The sequence below is a fragment of the Myxocyprinus asiaticus genome, chromosome 20, assembly GCF_019703515.2.
Source record: "Myxocyprinus asiaticus isolate MX2 ecotype Aquarium Trade chromosome 20, UBuf_Myxa_2, whole genome shotgun sequence".
NCBI classification, from domain to species: Eukaryota; Metazoa; Chordata; class Actinopteri; order Cypriniformes; family Catostomidae; genus Myxocyprinus; species Myxocyprinus asiaticus.
This window is the reverse complement of record NC_059363.1, coordinates 2784744-2800000: the sequence shown is the minus strand read 5'-3', so window position 1 is coordinate 2800000 and position 15257 is coordinate 2784744. Positions and strand designations below refer to the sequence as shown.

Below are 15257 nucleotides of genomic sequence, written 5' to 3'. Positions count from 1 at the left end.
GCAAATCAAACTGACTCAAAATTGTAATTGAAGCTTGTGAATCGGAATCAAATCGGAAAATCTGTATTGATACTTACCCTAATAAATATGTATATTTCTATAAATCAATATAATAAAAAAATCTGTTTTTAATATTAATACAGCTTAACAGCTTAAACATACATATATGTTTTATATATATATATATATATATATATATATATATATATATATATATATATATTATATATATATTATATATATATATATATATATATATATATTTACAATTATTAATGTAGTAATTATTATGATTATATATATATATATATATATATATATATATATATATATATATATATATATATATATATATATAAATGTAGTAATTATTATGATATATATATATATATATATATATATATATATATATATATATATATATATATAAACATATATATATATATCATAATAATTACTACATTTATATATATATATATATATATATATATATATATATATATATATATATTATTATTATTATTATTATTATTATTATTTGTTTTTAATATAAATTCTCTTACAAATATTCTCACAATCTTGGCATGTTTGGCATGTATCATCATCTGTGCAAGTCTTTTATTTTTGCAACAATGCCCATCATTTTGGTGTGGATGGGCAGCTGACATGAAAAACCTTTGGAAAGTTGACATGTTGTGACATGTTATACTGCATCTAAAACTATTTTAAACTACATTTTGCTCATTATTCTATTTTATTATGTATGCAGTTTTATTACCTCAAAATAATTCAGAGGATGCATGGAATATTTGTACTTTTAAAAATGAATTTGTCACATCACAGGATCATTGAATAATTAAAAATGTAAGATAAACAAATTTGATTAACTGGAAAAAAAACTTGAAACTGTGACCAGTTACAAGATCCAAAATATATACTTTTCTTTATACATTTTTATACATTTTGACCTAAAATCTTCATGTTGATAAAACGTCCATGATACAATTTTCCCATGGGCACAAACAAAGTTCTGTTACATCTTTAAAAGCATTGCCTTTATTTGTAGCAATATTTTGGTTTTATCATGATATATTTTGAAAAATAAAATAGCGCATGACCAGTCATAAAGAAAGAGACATCTGTCTTCACAACATCTCTCTGAGCATGTTCTACTAAATATAAAAACAGACACCTGTGTGTGGAGGGTGGGGGGCCATCAAACTACAAGTGACACACTGTTGGTTTGATTACCTGACAGGTAGATATTATCCCCCGCTGATATGACGGAGAAGAACTCGCGGTTGTAGAAAGGCAAGCTGGCCAGGGGGTACCACTTGTTGTTCTGTGGGTTGAAGCAAGTGACGACTGTTAGTGAACGCTGGTTCATTCCGATGACCTGCCGACCCCCCACCAGCACGATCACCTCGGCAACACCTGCAGAGATCGAGAAACATACAAACACCATGAAATTCACAAAAATATCCCACTGAAGACCAGTTTGGACTAGCCTCTGACTTTTGACTATCAGCATAAAGTCTGGTCCATTTTGCAGCTTATTTTTTTGCAGTCTAATTGACATGTACAAGCGACCAATCACAGTTTGCTTTGTTTTTATATGGAGGTTATGTGTAGGTTTATTTGATATAGCAGAAATAGAGACTTTGCAATCAGGATTCCGGTCTGTGCATCCAAATATGGTTCTGTTTGAAAAAAAAAAAAAAAAAGAAGAAAAAAAAAAAAGAGCGAAAAAATAGAGAAAAATGTGTTAACTAACAATAAAACACTAAAAAGCTTTTAGGACATGTACTATGGTAATACCATGGTGTACTTGAAAGTATCTTGAAGTACCATGTCAGTAACATGGTTTATGAATAGGGTAATTTTCTCCCTAATTTTTAGAAACACAAGACATTTTACAACAGTACATTTATTATTATTTTTTATTTATTTATTTTTTTTTTTTAAAGAAATGTTGTCATAAATAGTTTGGGCTTACCTTTTTTTTCTCTCCCATTTTTCTCCCCAATTTGGAATGCCCAATTCCCAATGCGCTCTAAGTCCTCGTGGTGGCGTAGTGACTCATCTCAATCCGGGTGGCGGAGGACGAATCTCAGTTGCGTCCGCGTCTGAGATCGTCAATCCACGCATCTTATCACGTGGCTTGTTAAGCGCGTTACCGTGGAGACGTAGCGCGTGTGGAGGCTTCACGCTATTCCCTGTAACATCCACGCACAACTCACCACATGCCCCACCGAGAGCAAGAACCACATTATAGCGACCATGAGGAGGTTACCCCATGTGACTCTACCCTCCCTAGCAACCGGGCCAATTTGGTTGCTTAGGAGACCTGGCTGGAGTCACTCAGCTGGCCCTGGATTCGAACTCGCGACTCCAGGGGTGGTTGTGGGCTTACCTTTTAATATAGTATATTATTATATATAATATTAATATATAATAAATTATATTATTCTTAAACAAATAAGAAATAAAACTATTTTGTTTCAAAATATTAATAATATATATAAAAAAAATTAAAAAAAAAATTTCAAAGTCAGGTGGTGCAACCAACATGCTGTTGTCATGTGACAAAAAATAAAAATTAAATCAAATTAATAATTTTGTTGTGTACACATTGTACTCACGTGTACTGAAGGTGAAAGGAAAGCCATTTAATACCTTTTACTTGATGGTTACACCAATTGACATTTTTAAATGCTTTACAAGAATATATAAAACCAACATGGAAACAAAGATTAAATTATTATTTACTTGACAAATGTGTTCAAACAACATTTTTTAAAGATTTCTAATTTTTGTAGGGGGCCTGGGTAGCTCAGCGAGTACTGACGCTGACTATCACCCCTGGAGTCACGAGTTCGAATTCAGGGCGTGCTGAGTGTCTCCAGCCAGGTCTCCTATGCAACCAAATTGGCCCGGTTGCTAGGGAGGGTACAGTCACACGGGGTAACCTCCTCGTGGTCGCTATAATGTGGTTCTCGCTCTCAATGGGGCGTGTGGTAAGTTGTGCGTGGATTGTGGAGAGTAGCATGAGCCTCCACATGCTGTGAGTCTCCGTGGTGTCGTGTACAACGAGTCATGTGATAAGATGCGCGGATTGACGGTCTCAGAAGCGGAGGCAACTGAGACTTGTCCTCCGCCACCCGGATTGAGGTGAGTAACCGCGCCACTACAAGGACCTACTAAGTAGTGGGAATTGGGCATTCCAAATTGGGAGAAAAGGGGATAACAAAATAAATAAATATTTCTAATTTTTATAATCTCAGATAACCTTATTTTCTACAACAAAGTCTCCACATTGACTGTTTATGCCACAAATTCACATGCTTTTATTCTGAAGTTTCTTTTATTCAGAAACAGAACCACAAAGAAGAAAAAACAACATGGAAGAATGAATGGAATATCACAACATTTCAAATGGAAAAAGACAAGATTAAAAAAAATAATAATTTTGGGGACATAACAAAAGTTCCCTGACTAAAAATGAGGCATATACATTTAGACTTTCAATCAGAACACTGACCTGACTGCCAGAACATTTCCAGAATACTATTACCAAAGTTTACCCTGACAGAAATATCCAAGTATATTTCTATTTAGGGAATAAGAATGTACAGATTCACAGGGAAGAGATATTTGTCTGTGGGCTTTGGGCTCCATTATTTTGTGTGAACTGAAAGTACCCAACACAATCTTATCATCCACATTAAAATTCATGACATACATTGTCAAAAAAAAAAAAAAACACACTGAACTGGGGCAGGAAGGGTCAGGCCTTTGCAACGGCGGAAAAATTAAATGTCAACGTTCACGTCTACAAAGAAATACTCGCATGTGCTTTCAAGGGCCACTGAAAATGCAAAAATGAATTACCTCTGAAGACATGTAGTGTCTTTGTGTAATTCTTTTCAATATAGAGATCAAATAAAATGAGGAAAGACTCAACGCACACATAAATCTCTCTGGGGGGAATTCACTGAGAACTGAGAATAACACCTGATTCACTTAATGTAAAATTACACTTCATGCAAAGTGCCAACACACCCATAAAATTAGCGCTGAACGCAATTTGCATTGTGCAATTCCCAATCTTGCAGGCTGGTTCTGAGTGCTAGGCAAAACACTCTTAAATTAGAATAAATTTTGTGAATTCTGCCCTGCAAAGAAAATTTTCATTCTCATAATATTTTTGTTATAGCTCTTGGGTAAACAAGCGAACTTAATCAAACCACACTGGCATACATTAAAAGAGGGGTCAACTATTTTATAAAGGCAGATTTTTACAGATTTTAAGATATTTTATTTAGTCAACATGGGGCATGTTGTGTCACATAGTTTCAAATCTCATAAATGTATTCAATCTGTATTATCATTTACAATATTTGTGCTTTGATATTTTTGTATGTTCCCTTTTCACTTTATTAAATCGTTTTGGGCTTCATAGTTGTTTTACATTTTACATTTTGCTGAAAAGCCTGCAACAGGCTGTTTAATGCAGTAGAGATTTAAAGAGAGATGTACATTTTGTTTTGGTGGTTGTGATGGTAAGGACACGTTCCCCCATCACCACCCAATGTTCACACTAAACCTACACCACTGCTTTAAAGGGATAGTTCACCCAAAAATGAAAATTCTCTCATCATTTACTCACTCTCATGCCATTCCAGATGTGTATGACTTTCGTTCTTCAGCAGAACACAAATTATGCTTTTTAGAAGACTATTTCAGCTCTGTAGGGCCATACAATGTAAGTGAATGGGTGCCAACATTTTGACACTCCACAAATCACATAAAGGCAGCATAAAAGTAATCCATTAGACTCCAGTGGTTAAATCCATGTCTTCATAAGTGATATGATAGGTGTGGGTGAGAAACAGATCAAAATTAAAGTCAATTTTTGCTTGAAATTCTTCTCCGTACCCAGTAGGGGGCGTATGCGTGAAGAATGTGAATCACCAAAAACACAAGAAGAAGAATGTGAAAGTGAAAGTTAAAGTGCAGCCTGACTGAGCAAGGAGAATTCACAGTAAAACTTTACTTAAATATTGATTTGTTTCTCACCCACACCAATCAAATCACTTCTGAAGACATTGATTTAACCACTGAAGTCATATGGATTACTTTTATGCTAACTTATATTTTGACTTTTGGAGCTTCAACATTTTGGCACCCATTCACTTGCATTGTATGGAGCAAAAGAGCTGAAATATTCTTCTAAAAATCTCCATTTGCGTTCTGCAGAAGAAAGAAAGTCATACACATCTGGGTTGGCATGAGGGTGAATAAATGATGAGAGAATTTTCATTTTTTGGTGAACTATTCCTTTAATGAAAAGTCCCACTGTGACAACTTGCCCCACTATTGGGGTAAGTTGTCACAAAATGCCAACTTGTGTTCAATTAACTGTCTTTTTTTTTTTTTTTTTTTTTGCAAGATCGGAAAAAAATATTTAATGGCTTTTTTGTAGACAAGACTTCAAGGTTTGTGGCTGAAATTACCCTGAGAAATATTCACTGGAGCAAAAATTGTGACAACAAGCCCCAGTCTCCCCTTTGTCAATGGGTTATATTTATATATTTATATATTTATATTTGAGCACATTAATTAGAAAATTTTAAGGTGAATGCTACACAAAGAACATACAAAGACTACACATTTTAAGTTGTAATTTCTGTTTGATATGGTTTAATAAAGCAAAATGTAAACCTTTCCAAGAACCGGCAGTGGTAAGTATTGGAAATCACTGGAGTCAAACATACCTAGTACAAAAACCAAGTTAAACCAGCCTAAGAATGTTTTCTGGTCTTAGCTGGACTCCCAGCCTTTTTTCAAGAGGGATTTCTGGCAATTTTCAGCTCAGTCAGTCAGGCTGGAAGACAGAAAACCCTATTACGCTGATTTAAGCTGGGGGGTTTTCCAGCAGCGCCGCTCTGAGTGGTGTTCAATCTCAATGTTCCCAAAAATATAAATAAAAATATATATTTTTGGCATTAGAATTTCACTACAGTATTATGAGATAAAATACTGCGATACTTTCAAATATCGATTTCCCCCCTACTTTTACCTTAACAAAAGAAAACGCTTTAACTACTCCGCACGACAGCGCTGCTTATTTTTCACCATCAACCACATCACAATGTCCTCAAGCAGATATCTGCATCAACACACATCCAAAGAGGTATCGGCACACACAGGAGAATGAGAGAAACCGTATCTCTGATCTCCTTCTGCACGTATGCATGCATTACAGCAACATGCTAAAGCAACGCCCCAGGGGTCAGGACTCGAGGTCTCTGCCCTTCTGTCAGGCTCTGCAGCTCTTGCTGTGTGAGGAACCCCGCTGTGCCCAGCTCTCTCCTGCTGACACTGGCATTAGAAGCTGGCAGCGGGGGGTCTGGCACTGCCCACCTCACCTCTACAGCTCTCCAAATCAACAGTGCTGGATTAGGACATGAACAGAATTCATGGAGCTTTCAGGATTTAGATTCATCACAACATCACTCTACAAAAAATGGTACCACTAAAAACAAAGATAGACATCTTCGAATAGAAAATGTAATACTAACCAAGTATTGATGACCACAGCTGATCAATCACAGCATTCTGTGGTCAAAATTGTGTGACTATTGAGTTAATTGAGTGCTTAACTATATATAGCTTAACAACGCAAGTAAAAAACTTATATTTTTACTTTAAAAAAAAAAAATAATAATTTCAGTACTTCAACAAAAACATGAGCTTCACAGTTCTGCATTGCACTTCACCCTGCAGTACACTTGCCCCATAAACTTCCGTTGTAAGTGTATTTTCTGTGAATGTGTTTCCTATTTGTTGATATGTCAATGACGTTAGGCTCATTTGTTGTCCAAAAAATACATTAATAATGCAATTCACACAAAACAAGCACTTGAATACACATCTATGATAAACATGTTCAAAGTCAATTTGGTATTTTTTCTGGGGCTTGAAGTAAATGTCTAAGTGGTGGAACTGTCTGAAAAAACATTAATCAAAGTCTCATTAACCCTTTACTATCATTGACCTCATTCCACCCCCTGTACCTGTACATCTTTTGAAGTTATGCCCATACCTCTTTAGAATTCCTCAACCTTTCTTTTCTGAATAGTGGGGGAAAATGGCAAAATTGCAAAAAATATATATATTTACATAACTGCTTAGTTAACAAAGTGTATAGGGTTAAGTGTAGATAATTATGTAATAGTGCCGCTATTTTTGCACTTCCATTAATCAAATTTGTATAATCATTTCATGTTTATATACATTTTCTATCACAGGATATATATTTCTTTGTTAATTACAAGAAAAATGAGTACTATGTTTATACAAATGACTAATATATCATGTTGATTTTCTGTGTGACAAAAGTAAATTATCAGTATACCATATGTGTGTGTATACATACATGTTATACATGCTATAAGTCAGAAGTTTACATACACTTAGGTTGAAGTCATTCAAACCACTCCACAGATTTAATATTTGCAAACCATAGTTTTAGCAAATTATTTAGGACATCTACTTTGTGCATGACACGAGTAATTTTTCCAACAATTGTTTACAGACAGATTGTTTCACTTTTAATTGACTATATCAAAATTCCAGTGGGTCAGAAGTTTACATACACTTAGTTAACTGTGCCTTTAAGCAGCTTGGGAAATTCCAGAAAATGATGTCAAGCCTTTAGACAATTAGCCAATTAGCTACTGATAGGAGGTGTACTGAATTGGAGGTGTACCTGTGGATGTATTTTAAGGCCTACCTTCAAACTCAGTGCCTCTTTGCTTGACATCATGGGAAAATCACAAGAAATCAGCCAATACCTCAGAAAATAGACTGTGGACCTCCGCAAGTCTGGTTCATCCTTGGGAGCAATTTCCAAATGACTGAAGGTACCACGTTCATCTGTACAAACAATAGTACGCAAGTATAAACACCATGGGACCACGCAGCCATCATACCGCTCGAGAAGGAGGCACATTCTGTCTCCTAGAGATGAACGTAGTTTGGTGCGAAAAGTGAAAATCAATCCCAGAACAACAGCAAAGGACCTTGTGAAGATGCTGTAGGAAACAGGTAGACAAGTATCTATATCCACAGTAAAATGAGTCCTATATCAACATAACCTGAAAGGCTGCTCAGCAAGGAAGAAGTCAATGCTCCAAAACCACCATAAAAAAGCCAGACTACAGTTTGCAAGTGCACATGGGGACAAAGATCTTACTTTTTGGAGAAATGTCCTCTGGTCTATGAAACAACATTTGAATTGTTTGGCCATAATGACCATCGTTATGTTTGGAGGAAAAAGGGTGAGGCTTGCAAGCCGAAGAACACCATCCCAACCGTGAAGCATGGGGGTGGCAGCATCATGTTGTGGGGGTGCTTTGCTGCAGGAGGGACTGGTGCACTTCACAAAATAGATGGCATCATGAGGAAGGAAAATTATGTGGCTATATTGAAGCAACATCTCAAGACATCAGCCAGGAAGTTAAAGCTTGGTTGTAAATGGGTCTTCCAAATGGACAATGACCCCAAGCATACCTCCAAAGTTGTGGCAAAATGGCTTAAGGACAACAAAGTCAAGGTATTGGAGTGGCCATCACAAAGCCCTGACCTCAATCCCATAGAAAATTTGTGGGCAGAACTGAAAAAGTGTGTGCGAGCAAGGAGGCCTACAAACCTGATACAGTTACACCAGTTCTGTCTGGAGGAATGGGCCTGTGTGCAATTCTCTCTATTATTCTGACATTTCACATTCTTAAAATAAAGTAGTGATCCTAACTGACCTAAGACAGGGAATGTTTTCTACGATTAAATGTCAGGAATTGTGAAAAACTGAGTTTAAATGTATTTGGCTAAGGTGCATGTAAACTTCTGACTTCAACTGTATTTGTTACCCAAGGTGGCACTGGTGTTTCAGTGATTGACTTGATTAACGTTTGACATTGCTGTTTGACAAATAAAAAACATGGAAGTAAACTATAGCAAGTGTAACACATAAACAGTAAGCTATTGTCATCTGGGTGTACTACTGAAATTATGTAAGTTGTGCATCTATTTAGACTCAAAAACTGCCTGAGAATATACATATGTGCAGTTTATGTGTATCTTATGTGTTATGTGTAGCTCAATATGCGTTTGACAGCTAGTTGGGTCTCATACTATTATTTTCTAATTGTCTTAATGTTTTGAAAGATCAAAACATCAGTAAAAGACAGCTCAAACATGTTTGTTATTTAAATGGTTAGATCACCCAAAAATGAAAATTCTCTCATGATTTACTTACCTTTAAGCCATCCCAGATGTGTATGACTTTCCTTCTTTAGCAGAACCAAAATGAAGATTTTTACAAGCAGATTTCAGCTCTGTTTATCCATGCAATGCATGTAAATGGGTGCCATCAGGCTGCTGGCTATTTGACGGTCCAAAATGCACATTTAGGGAGCATAAAAGTAATCCACACAACAGTCGATCAGTTAATGTCTTCTATAGCAAACTGATAGGTTGGTTTAAGAAACAAATTGATAATTAAAACATTTTTAACTTTAATTCATTGCTTCCGGCCAGCGCTGTTTTTCTGCTTTAAATTAACTAACTCTCGCGTGACATTCGTTCCACTGTTGTGTACAAAGCACGCGCTTCCAACTTCTCGCGGGATGCATCGACTGAAGCGATAAAGTTAATAAAGTTTTAATTACTGATTTATATATATATATATATATATATATATATATATATATATATATATATATATATATATCACCACAGTCAGTGGTGAACTGTGTCGTTCAGTATGATAATCTCTGTGGTTTTATGCAGCACGGCTTGTCTTAAGTACACACAGGTGAAATTTACACACAAGCTAAAGCTCCATACTAAGAGGCACAGGTGTGCCCATTGTTGACGCTGGCTCTGGCAGCTTTCTGACAGCGCTGTGGATCTATTCCAGATGTGCCGCTCAACAGCGTTAGTGTGGAGGCACTGTTGCATAAAATGAGGACAGATTTCCTCTATACAGCAATCTCAAACACTTCATATGTGCACTGCATTTCATCTTAAACAGATTATTATACAGTATAATGATCATTTCGTAACTGAATGTTGATTGGTCAATACTGTCCCAGCCGTGTGAAAATACACAATATTGTATCAATATTATATGAAACGTCTATTGACTTGCTACTGTGTATGGGTCATTGACAAATCAGGATGTCTGAAGTGATGAAACCTTTAACTCAAAAATCTGATTTAAAACACATGCATTGAGTTTGTAGAAATGTAATCTTTGTGTCCATGTTGATTTCATAAATGTTTTGAAAACATTTACAGTGTTTTCTACAAAAACTGATTTAATTACTTTAAAAAGTGGTGAAACCATGAACTAAAAGGTACTAAAATATTTTCCTTGCACTTTGAATGCACCTGAATAATAATAATAATAATAATAATAATAATAATAATAAATAGTAAAAAAAAAAAAAAAGAAAAGGTTTAAAACACATGTGTCGGGTTTGGAGAAATTTGTGTCCATGTTCTAATTTTCTGTAAAAAAATAAAATAAAAAATGAAACCATTAAGTAAAAGTTATTAAAATCAATTTTCCACTTTCCATGCAACTTGAATACACATGAGTGTACACTACTTAATTACTAATTTCCAAAAAATATTTATATATATATATATCTTTTTACATGGCAAAACATGTTGGTTATAGCAGCTGACGTTGATTTCGTGCACAAAATTTTTTTTCAATATTTTAAAACTAAATTATTTCCCTGCTTTTTTTTTTTTTTTTAAGAAATAATAATAATAATAATAATAATAATAATAAAAGATTAGGCTATTTCAAAGTACTTATGCCACAAAAATAAGAGAAGGTCTGCATTCTCAAAATGTCTCAAGAATAATAGTCTTTTATAGAAGGGGATTTAAAAAAAAAAAAAAAAAAAAAACTTGTTTAGTTGTTTGGTCTTCTTACTTGTTACTTGTTTGGTCTTCTTATAGATAACGGTGCCCATAATTAACTGGTTGACCAATAGGCAATGTCCAACTCAACACAACTGCACAATCAGTAACATAACACCAATAAGAGCAATACAACACATCGGGCATAGAATGGCATTCATTAATCAGTACTGTCACCTTAATAAACAAATACAGATATAAACAACAACAACAAAAAAGCTGAAATATCAAATTCTTCATTTTAGCGCACAGAAGACATGGCCTGTAAATGAAACATCCATAAAGCCTCTCTTTGTATTTTTTAATTTTTTTTAATTTACTTTTTTTTATATATATATATATATATATATATATATATATATATATATATATATATATATATATATATCTGTATTTGTTTATCAAGTCTAAACAATAAAAGACTATTTTTCAAGAGACATTTTCAGAGTGCAGACTAGGGTTTGGAATCGAGAACCGGTTCCTTTCTTTAAAAAAATGCTGGAATTGTAAGATCTTTGTGACATTCGGTTCCGTTAACGATTCTCCTGTGTGCAATTTTCCACCGATGCAGCTGGAACACTGCCCTGAAATACTCTGACAGTGTTTCCAGCAGCACATTTCTGCAGCAGCGCCGCCCTCTACTGACTCTACAGTGTAAAAACACACAGTTCTACCACTGTATTTAATTCCCAATCCAACGAACCTTGAGCCGGCTCTTTTGAATCTTCAGCGCAAAACATACAGCGCTTCCATTTAGTCTGGTATACAAGTAATCTTATACTGATGTGCAAGTTATGAATGTCCAACTCTAAATTAAACAAGAACTGTTGAAATCTCACAAGCCTGAAGTACAACAATAGGCTACAAAACACAGTCTAAACCAGGGCTAGTCAACTGGCGGCCCGCGGGCCAAATCCGGCCAGCCAATCTTCTTTAACTGGCCCTCCGACTGATTTTTGATAAAACTGCCTCGCCATCTGAAATACCAGAGCGCACTCTGTGTGCTAAACGTTCACAGTGTTCATAGGCGCGAGCCTCAGCAATCAGCGATGAGTTTAACAACACTCATGTAACAACATTCCGGCATTATACGTTTTCTGGACCGGAACGCGCGTTTACGCTTTTCTGCTGATAGTTTAGTTACACTGCTTTGCTAAATATGGATCGCACCTTTTAGGTGAGCATCTGATAGCGTCTTTTTCAACCAAATGTATTTATATAAATTGGACATACTATATGCACATTAGTCAACAAAGAGAAATCGATTTCGAAAAAGGACTGTTCAATGAAAATGCGCTCAAAAGTTTGCTTTTATTCACTATTCTTGAAGTGTCAAACGGGCGTCTCATCTGTTCAGGGGCTCGTAAAAAACGTGATAATGTGAAACTGAACCTGCAAATATCCTGATTATATTGAGAGTTAGTCCTCTCAATCACGAACAGCATCAACATAGTTTGTTTTTCTTTGCCGATGATTGCCTACACAAAAATCTGGCTCCTGTACTGGCTATTGTGTGCAAATTCACAATATTTGCAGGACAACTGTTTCCTCACTGAATAGGATGATACTTTATAGAGAAACTGGAAGAACAGACTTTTTATTTATTTTTTTCAAAAAGAAAATTACATTTAAATGCATTCTTAAGTAAACATGACATTTCTTTATGACCATTGTTTTCATATGTGGGTTGATAATGTGAGAGGGCTTTAGCAGATTTGTAAACAATAGCCCTAAAGTGTTCAAATTATATTACGTTTTTTTCTTCTTTTTTTTTCCATAGTAAAATTTATTACAAAATATTTGTTAGTTCCAAGAGTACAAATCATGTTTGCTTTTCAGCCAGATCTTATGAAGGCATTTATGGCCAGAACTATAATTCAATATACAGTATACCCTGTGACTATTTTAATATGAATAAATGCACAGTATTAAAGGTTTTTTAAATTTTTTTTTTTTAAGTAAAATGTTACTTGCAATGAAAGTGCTAGCTAAGGTGAAAACTAAAAAACAAAAAACAAAAATTGGCCCTCGCCAAATTTATCTGGATAATCTGGCCCCCGCAAGAAAGTAGTTGGAGAGCCCTGGTCTAAACTGTCTCTGGAACTGTTACTGTTTATTTAATGATGAACAATCATTATTTAATGATTGTTTATATGACAATGTATAATTAAAGATGCACAAGTTTTGTTGCAATAAGTGGAATTTTATAAAATAATAAATACATTAATTAAATACGCCATCACATTACTTTGTTGGTTTAGATTTGCTTATTTAATATATAGTTAGGATCTATTATTGGATTGTATTTATGTGTCTAAAAAGTCTGCAAACACCTTTTACAAGAATTGTATTAAATGCATTTCTGATTAGTTATATCTGCTCTGTAGAAATGTGAAATGATCTCTTCACTTGGTAACAGACAGCAGAGGGTAGTAAATGCAATAAGAATTGCATTTCTCATTTCTAAATAATTCTTATAAAATAAAGGTACTAAAATAATTACTGGAATCATTACTGGAACCGTTAAGGAACCAGAATCGTTAAGAAGAATCGACATCGGAACTGGAATTGTTAAATTCCTTACGATTCCCAACCCTAGTGCAGACAATCCCTTGGCATTTGCACCTGAACTTACTGGGAGATCGCAATGACAACGTTTGAACTACTTATGCCAACATTTCAGCTTTTAATGAGACTTTTATTTTTTGTCTCCAGACAAAACCACAGATATTTTTGACTTTTACCAAAATGACTTTTAATTCAGAAACTTAAAACATGTTCATCATAGTACAGGTGTATTCATGCAATTGTGTGAACTGCACTTTAAATGTACTTTTGAATACAATGCAAGTGAATGGGTGCCAAAATTGTGTCGCTCCAAAAAGCACATAAGGGCAGCATAAAAGTAATCCATTAGACTCCAGTGATTAAATCCATGTCTACTGAAGTGTGAGTAAGAAACAGATCCATATTTAAGTCATTTTTTGCTTGAAATTCGTCTCTCTGCCCTGTAGGGGGCGTATGCATGATGAATGTGAAAGTGCAGATTAATAGTAAAAAAGGACTTAAATATTGATCTGTTTCTCACCCACACCTATCATATCGCTTCTGGAGACATGGATTTAACCACTGGAGTCATATGGATTACTTTTATGCTGCCTTATGTGATTTTTGGAGCTTCAACATTTTGGCACCCATTCACTTGCATTGTATGGGACAAAAGAGCTGAGATATTCTTCTAAAAATCTTCATTTGAGTTCAGCAGATCAAAAAAAGTCATGCACATCTTGAATGGCATGAGGGTGAATAAATGATGAGAGAATTTTCATTTTTGGGTGGACTATTCTAACTATTCCAACAACTCTTTTTTTTTATTTATTTTTTTTAGAAAAGCAATATCACACAATCATGCTGGGCTGCATTTCCCAAAAGCATCGCAAGCTTAAGTTGAGACCACTGGCGCAAATGGCTTCTACGATCAACACAGACTTACAATGCTTTTGGGAAACACAGCCCTGGTCTGGATGATCAGTACAACAGCTTGCTTAAATATCACAAGGTGAGGTGAAAGTCGTACCTGCCGACAGTCTCGGGCGAGTTCTGGGCGTCTGCATCTCTTGGCGGGCGTGAGGCAGCATGTGGTAGCGTTTGGCTTCATTCACCAGATCTCTGCAGGCCTCTGAAGATTTGATCAGCTCCTCATTGTCCACCACATTCAGCAGATAGCTGGGATGAATGAAGGGGAGACGGACCGCCGCTAACAGCTCAGAGACATGCTAGATTACCGGACAGAAGAAGAAAATATACAGACAACCGAGGAAATGTTAGAAAAAGGAGGGAAAACCAAAGCTTTTACATGAAGTATGTGTAGTACACATTTAAACTCTGACAATAAATCAATAGGGAGCTGCAGAACATCACAAACAACAGACTTTCATGCAATTATTAAACAAATACGAAATAAACAGTATGCTTTGAGGCCACATTTGAAGCCACTGAATAGTTGATCAATTGCATTCTTTATTAACATGGAAGTCATAAACAGCATACGATTAATAAACTATATTTTTTGGCTGAAGTATTCATTTAGATTATTACTGTTAATAAGTGTTGTTGTTATTATTAATGATGCACCGATGTATCGTCCAAATATCGGTATCAGCCAATATTGGTAAAAGCAATTATCTCCACAATCAGACATTGGCTGATTATTTAAAAACAGTCGATGATCAGGGCCGACTATTTCCTGTCAATCA

At 35.2% G+C, this 15257-nt stretch overlaps 1 protein-coding gene across 3 annotated transcripts in view; it reads right to left on the bottom strand.

Annotated features, from left to right (window-relative positions):
- Positions 1-15257, bottom strand: part of LOC127410695 (kelch-like protein 29) — a 174852-nt gene that overhangs the window by 54022 nt on the left and 105573 nt on the right. For all 3 annotated transcript variants that reach the window (XM_051645862.1, XM_051645863.1, XM_051645864.1), the window contains exons 8-9: positions 14579-14777; positions 1252-1434 (exon numbers count right to left, since the gene is read on the bottom strand). In XM_051645862.1, coding sequence (XP_051501822.1) covers positions 1252-1434; positions 14579-14777 — 382 coding nt within the window. The remainder of the gene's footprint in view (positions 1-1251; positions 1435-14578; positions 14778-15257) is intronic.